The 7,750-nt window shown below is 30.4% G+C and overlaps 1 protein-coding gene and 1 pseudogene across 3 annotated transcripts; one reads left to right on the forward strand and one right to left on the reverse strand.

The window, feature by feature from the left end:
- Nucleotides 1-2,481: 2,481 nt before the first annotated feature.
- On the forward strand, nucleotides 2,482-3,827 carry LOC145042971 (protein CDI pseudogene; annotated as a pseudogene). 2 transcript variants are annotated; one of them, XR_013680830.1, is made up of 2 exons: nucleotides 2,482-2,701; nucleotides 2,859-3,827. The product of XR_013680830.1 is annotated as a protein CDI pseudogene, transcript variant X1 (transcript). The 2 variants fall into 2 exon arrangements; XR_013680831.1 differs by having other exon boundaries at nucleotides 2,673-2,743.
- Nucleotides 3,828-3,905: 78 nt separating this feature from the next.
- On the reverse strand, nucleotides 3,906-7,542 carry CYCA2;4 (Cyclin A2;4). The gene is made up of 12 exons (XM_078991499.1): nucleotides 7,386-7,542; nucleotides 6,294-6,632; nucleotides 5,998-6,199; nucleotides 5,678-5,814; nucleotides 5,490-5,582; nucleotides 5,279-5,412; nucleotides 5,119-5,194; nucleotides 4,950-5,026; nucleotides 4,842-4,875; nucleotides 4,585-4,734; nucleotides 4,361-4,495; nucleotides 3,906-4,254 (listed from the first exon to the last, which is right to left on the reverse strand). Exons 2-12 carry the CDS (start codon nucleotides 6,570-6,572, stop codon nucleotides 4,201-4,203), a joined length of 1,371 nt encoding a protein of 456 aa, XP_078847625.1. The 5' UTR covers nucleotides 6,573-6,632; nucleotides 7,386-7,542; the 3' UTR covers nucleotides 3,906-4,200.
- Between the last annotated feature and the right edge of the window lie 208 nt (nucleotides 7,543-7,750).

Here is a 7,750-nt window from a genome sequence, read left to right on the forward strand (position 1 = left end):
GAGTTCGGTTTCATTTGATCTCGTCGTCGTCAATCATCTTCCCCCATAGAATGAATCTTCAATTGGCTACCAGATCCTCTACTTCAGTTGCCTGCTCCTCCGCTCCACCTCATCAGGTATACACAAACTACTGTAAAAATGTCTTTGTTTCTTTATTATATGTGTTATATCGAGTTTATTTTGGAAAAAACTCGATAGCATAGATGTTAAAATGTCTTTGTGTCTTGATTATATGTTTTAAAATGTCTCAAATTCGTTACCTTGATTTTAACCATTGTTATTGGGTTGTTGTTTTAACATTTATGTAGTTTGTTGATTTCTTGATTTAATATTAGATCTTTTACTACATTCATTACCTGTTTATTCATTTCATGATTTAATATTAGATTTTTGACTTTTGATTTTTTTTTCTCATGGCTTGGGATTCATTACTTCCATTATCATGCTACTTTAATGTTTGCAGTTGTTTTAAATTATCATCGAATAACTGCAGTATCTTACATTCTTCTTGCTGTGGTTTTGTATCACATTGGAGACTTCAATCAGGTCTTGATTTATTATTTTTATTAATATATAATGTAGATATACTATTTTGTTGTTTTGTCTGTCTTTTAAGCTCTCAAATTCATTAGATTGAACTACAGGCCACAATCTACCAACAAAAAGCTTTAGACATCAATGAGAGAGAACTTTTCATGGATCATCCCGACACCATGAAAAGTTATGGTGACTTGTTATGTTTTATTATCGCCTTCAACATACAAAGTTAGCTCTCAAGGATGTTTTATTTTCATATTTATGTTCCCTTTATACAACTTGGTTTTCTTACTTACTATAATATTCGGTATGTAGTGATTCACATGTAAATCACAAGTGAATCATATATGAATCACATGTAAATCACACGTGATTTACATATGAATCACATGTAAATCACAAGTGAATCAAATATGATTTACATGTCATTCACATGTAAATCACAAGTGAATCATATATAAATTTCATGCGATTCACATATAGTTTACATATGAATCACATTTAATTCATATGTAAATCACAAGTGAGTCAAATATGAATTACATGTGATTTACATATAAATTACATATGACTCACATATTAATCATATTTGATTCACATGTAAATCAGATGTAGTTCACATATGAATCATATGTGATTCATATGAAAATCAAATGTAATTCACATATAATCTCATATGTAAATGTGATTTATATGTGAATCGCATGTGATTCATATGTTATGCACATGTGTTTTTGTGAGTATTTTTGCATCAAGAATTTTTTTAATTTTCTTGTAGATTTGGAAGAAATCTTGCTGAATATTGAAGAGGTGAAATGAAATTATGAAGAAAATAAGGAAATATTGACATGAATACATTAAAATGCTTTGAAATTTGTAGTATTTTTTTTTTTTTTATATTTTATTGTGTATCGAATAAAATACTTGTACTATTACGTTTATAGATTAATTAATAAAAATGAGATTTTTTTATGAATTACTTATGAATATTATAGTATTTTATTGATTTTTAAAATTTTGCTTTTTAAAACAAATGCTATTTTTTTTTTGAAAAATTTGGAGTTTTTATTTAAAATGCAGTTTTTTTAAAAAATAATTGTAGTTTTTTTTTTTTTGAAAAAAATTACATTTTTCTTTAAAAAAACTTGCATTTTTGCAATTTTTTTGAAAAATTTACAATTTTTTGAAAAAAATGCAGTTTTTTATTTAAAAATACAGTTTTCTTTAAATGAAGTTTTCTTTAAAAAAATTACAGTTTTTTTTTTTTTTAAATTGCAGTTTAAAAAAAATTAAAAAAACGTGCAGTTTTTTTTTAAAGAAATGCAGTGATTTTTAAAAAAGTTACAGTTTTTTTAAAAAAATGTTTTTTTTCAATTTTTTTTTAAAAATTCATGTTTTCTAAAAGAAAAATTAAAAATCTCCATTTTAAAAAAAATAATAATAATCTGAAACTTTATTTATTATGTTTATTTTAGAACATTTTTTTAATACTGTCAATAACAAAAAAAAAATTAAACATTAAATGAGATCGGTTGGCACTTAATTTTAATCTAACGTTTCACATTTAGTTTTCGGATTCTTGGAAATCTATTACTTCTCAACCGAACCGATCTCATATATATATATATATATATATATATATATATATATATATATATATATATATATATATATATATTAAAAACATATCTAAAATTATCTTTAATAAGAAAACAATCAACTTCAAATATTGAAGAGATTAACCTGTATTTTGACTAATGATGAAAGAATATTTCATAATATAATTACCTTTTTATATTTTTAATGTCTTAACCTTTAAATTTGAACAAAAATATAACTTGTTTATAATAACTTTCTTTTTTTTATTTCGGCCCCCTTGTTTTAACTGTCGTGTTCCGCCCCTGGTATAATCTGTCGTAGCCGCAAAACCTCCAACCTCTCGTATAACCACTGCCGACGCTTTTTTCTTCATCTCTTCTCTTTCAAGTTTCAACCAATGATGAACACCCATCTTCACATTCACATAAGGACCTGATTGTAATATAGTCATAATTGGAGGTTTGTAGGTGATTTATGTCAAAAATGAAAATAATAAATACACTTGTATCTTTGACGCGTTTCTTGGTCCTTCAACTTCCTTCCGTCAATCTAGATCTACAATCAGGCATACACTCTCAAAATATTATTTTTCCCTCGATTTTTTCCCGTATTTATATTTCCCATTTCGTTTTTTTTTTTATATATTTGAACAATAGAAATTTGCTGTTCTTGTAAGTATACTTTAGATTTCATGTTGATTCAATTTGCTTCCATGTTTTCAGGACTGATATTTCGATTGCAATGTCGGTGGAATCTGTAAAAACCATCGACGTTAATGGTGATTCTGTTTCAAGCAATGGCTATTCCAAGAAACCGTGCAGGATCTACGTCGGTTACGATCCAAAAGAAGATGTGGCTTACGAGGTTTGTCGGTACTCGATCCTCAAACGATCTTCGATCCCCGTTGAGATCATTCCAATCAAGCAATCTGAATTGCGAGAGAAAAAATACTTTTGGCGTGAACGTGGGAAGCTCGAAAGCACCGAGTTCTCGTTTACGCGATTCCTGACTCCATTTTTGGCTGGATATGAAGGTTGGGCCATGTTCGTGGACTGTGATTTCCTCTACCTTGGCGACATCAAGGAATTGTTTGATCTGGTGGATGAAAAGTACGCTGTGATGTGCGTCCAACACGATTATACCCCAAAAGAAACCACGAAAATGGATGGTGCAGTGCAGACTCTTTACCCCCGAAAGAATTGGTCTTCAATGGTGTTGTATAATTGCGGTCACCCAAAAAACAAGGTTTTGACGCCGGAGATCGTCAACAAAGAATCAGGTGCGTTTCTGCATAGGTTCCAGTGGTTGGAGGATGACGAAATCGGTTCTGTTCCTTTTGTTTGGAATTTTCTTGTGGGTCATAACCGGGTAGAGAAGGATGACCCGAATACATACCCAAAAGCAATACATTACACTCTAGGAGGACCATGGTTTGAGGCCTGGAAAGATTGCGAGTTTGGGGATTTGTGGTTGAGTGAACTGGAGGAGTGTGAGAAGGTCAAAAAATCTGAGAATGTGGAGTAAGGTTTGATGTTTATTATTTATTTATTTATGTGTTTATGTTGCTCATCAAGTGTTCGATGAAATGCTAGTATCTTTTATTTGAAATTCTCCTATTCATTATGTATGCTTTCGTTGTAATAGCAAGCTCATTGATTGATTATTCAATAATATACTACTAACTTTGTTTATCTTTGGATATGATCTACTTCTTTCATAACAAGATATACAATTATAGAACAAAATAAAAGAAAGAAAAGATATCAAAATTGGCATTAAGAACAGATAAAATTGCAATGGATATATGAACATGGGATAAGCCATTAGAGCCTCCTTGAGTTAAACTTATATCAGCTTTTTACAACTTTTTCCCTTTCTTGCCAACTTACAACCTCACATCCCACAATTATAACCATTACAAAAAAAGGTTTTTAAAGAACCAAAACCTCATTTCCCAACTCTAATTTCAAAAAATATTATTAACAATTCTCAAACAACAAAACACAAGCCTAAACATATATGGTAAATAGGCATAATCTTAGACTGAAAATACCTTTTTGTCTCTTAAAATAGTGTTTCAGGTACTTGAGGAGAAGGCAAACTTGCAACACATTTGAACTGAAAACACAAAAACCAAATATAAAACTCACATCTTTAGAGATATATGATTTAAATAAGTTTTCTTTAAAAAAAAAAGAACAAAAAGGGTATGTGATTAGCTTACCTTATCTTGCATATACTTTGATCTTATAGCATTCAAAGGGGAACTAATGTCACTTGATCTTAAAACATGGAGTGCAAGAACTGTGTTCTTTAGATCAGATGGCTTGTAACTTGTGTAGTGTTCTAATGTATCATTCTGCCATAAAATTCAAAATAAGTTTTGTTAAATTCCATTTATGCCCTTCATAAAGTCAACAAAAAAGACACATGAACAAAGAGTCGAACCCAAGGGTGTCGCGATTGATCTAGCATCCATCTAGCAAGAAACACAACCGAAGCAGCAACATTTGAAGGAACAAATACCAAGAAATTATAGTCAATCAAAGTCAACTCTGCTAGATAATTTGCCAAAAACTCCAATTCAAGACTCGGGCTCTAACATAAATAAGATTCGATTAAAAAAAAAAAAAAAAAAAAAAGTATTAGTGGTCAAATTGCTAAAAAGAATAATGGTTTTTTTGTAACAAGAAAACAATTAGTACCTGGTTAGAAGCTTGAGCTGCTCTTAAAAATCTCCTGTAAACAATAAAGATTCATAAAGTTACAATCTTTATACAAAAACATACTAAATAAAATATGATTTCATATACCTTAGAAAAGTTTTTGTTGTGGGTGTTGAAAATTGAAAATTTAATTCGTTCAAAACTTGTCCCTCCATGTTCACAACCTGCATAACTTATAAAATCATCTTGTACTCGATTTTATAAACATGTTAAATACAAAATGCATGATATAATAATAATTATAACGAAATCAAACCTCTGATTTTGTGTAAGTATTGTCTGTGATGAAACAAAATTCCTCAATACTAGGTGCACACATTTCTTCATATTTCCTTAAAATAACAAACAAAATAACTATATCAACATAAAGAATTATATTAAAAAAATTTGTAAATAAAAAAAGTGTGAGAACTTACGAGGCAATTAGCATACAAGTGATGCCTAGAAGTTGAAGTTTTTGTCTTTCGATATATTGTTGAGAAAGAAACGAGTCAATGAGATAGACAGTGAGATACAATGTGTCAGGCACCAACTTATATTCCTCACTTACCTAAAAAGAAATTCACAAGGGCATATTCGTAATTTGAAAAAATATAGGCTATGATAAATAAAAAGATTGAAACTAACCTCTACAAGCCAATCAACCAAGACTCCCCTCATACTTTGAGTTACATCTCGTTGCATTGTTTCCATGAAATTAGAATGTGGTCGATGTATAAGCTGCAAAAATAAATAAAAACTTATGAGTTTTTTTTTTTTTTTTTAGTTTGGGTTTAGAATAAGAAAGGTGTTATGATAAATGCCACATGTCAAACCTCTGATGCACGTAAATTGTTATATATCTCATGTGCATACATGCTGCACATTAAAGGGTCTTTTTCATCAGAATCTATATCAGTAAAGTCAACCTTGGTAGCTATCATGATCTTCTTCTCATGGATATTATTTCTCCCTGCATCATATATGTCAAAAAAATAAAAATTGCAATATGTAAACCCATTGCAACATACTTACAAATTCCTTAACAATAGCAATTTGTAACAATAGCTATTCCTAACAATTTGCATAAAAAAGTTTAATTCTTTTTTAGTTCTTGATAGAATCTTGAAAATGTGTAAGTTTAGTTACCACAAACCTTTCTTTGAAAAGCTTTGCAATTGTGAACCTACTCTTTTGCCAATTCGGTTTGTGTTTTCACTTTCAGCAATATGAGTAGCCTTCTGGTGAATTACGTTTTTGTCCAAGTCAACTATGTGGTCAACAGCAGTAGATTGAGTTTGAGCAGAAACTTGTTGAGGTTTGATGGGATTTTTCTTGGTGATCTTAGTAGTCTTTTTCTGATCACAATTGGGAAAAAAAAGGATAAACAAAAAGGACATGAGTTTTGGATATAATTTAAAGCAATATGAGAGTAGATAAATGTTTACAAACCGTAATCTTGGCTGGAATTATGCAGTTTTTGTAAGAATTATTATCACAACAAATGTTTGTGACATCTTTAAGAACAGCTCTCCTCTTGTTTTGGCCACTAGAAACTGCAGTAGTGTTGTTGTTTTTCTCATCTAGCACTGATCTTTTAGGATTTTTACGCAAAAGACGATCTTGCCCTTGCCCTTTTGGTGCTTCTGAACCCACAGATGGCTTGCAAGCAGCAGCACGAGCTCTTGTTACACGAAAAGTGGGCTCTACAATATTAGCTCCTTTTCTCATTTGTAAGTTCTTTGGAGAAAACCAATTTCAATGTTTTGATTTGAAAATGTTTCCCTATATCTGTAGCAATATGGAAAACTATCAACATGTTTGAAAACACAAGACTGAAATAACTTTAATGAACATGTTTATTTTCGCCAATTTAGTTTAAATTTTGAAACTGGTTATGCTTCTGTTCAAACTTTTCAAATTTAAACGCATTTGAGTGTTGTTTACTTCAGACTTGGACATTGATAACATAATTCAAGGAAAAAGATAGTCTATGAAAGGGATTTTCCGATTTTTGTAGATGAAAACCCAAAGAAAGACCTTTCAAGAATCAAGATTTGGAAAACCCTAATAGCGATGAACAGAAAGAAAGAATCAATATCTAAGACGAAATCATGCGTCCAGTGATTCAAATCTTAAAGCTACATTATATTTGAAAATAGAAGTAATGTTTCATTCAGTTCTATCGGATTTTGGAAATCTTCAACCAAGATGCCCTCTAAGATATCTTTTACATCAATTTGCGTTTCATCGGTGGTTAAATCTACGAAATATGGAAGTAAAGAAGAAAACGGACAATCTATTTTATCTTTTATTCAATTAGCACTCAAGATTTGGCAATGTACACTTGATTAGATGTTCACAACACCAAATCAGGAATATATGGGTAGAAGTTGTCTCATTCCCAATAAACCCACATTCTTATTTCAAAATTTAAGCAAATCTGAAAACCCTAGTCGATCCGAAAATAAAAAGCATAAAATTGGACATGAAAACACAATGCGAATGAACGAAATTATGTTGTAGAGGGAGAGGATGACTAACAGAGATGATTAGATCGTGTTACAGAGCTTGTGAATCAGCTCGATAGGATTGATAGCTTAAAAACATGAAGATTTTAGGAAAGGGGGACAGCTGGAGATTGAATAATCAGAGAGCGGGATGAACGTAGAGTTCAAACTCGAACATTTTGGGAGAGAAAAAGGTGATGAATTTTTAAAGTATTTAAAGATTAAACTAATGCTAGTAATGTAAATTAAAATATTAAATACCAAAGATTTTGTATTTTACCAAGATGCCCTTTGACTGATTTGACTATACTTTTTTTCTCGATTGTCTTTGAAATTTTATAATGATGATCATGGGTCGGTTTGGATCAGTTTTTTGCTAAAACCAAACTAAACCGTAAA

The sequence above is a fragment of the Lactuca saligna genome, chromosome 4 (assembly GCF_052625555.1).
Source record: "Lactuca saligna cultivar CGN05327 chromosome 4, ASM5262555v1, whole genome shotgun sequence".
Lineage (NCBI taxonomy): Eukaryota > Viridiplantae > Streptophyta > Magnoliopsida > Asterales > Asteraceae > Lactuca > Lactuca saligna.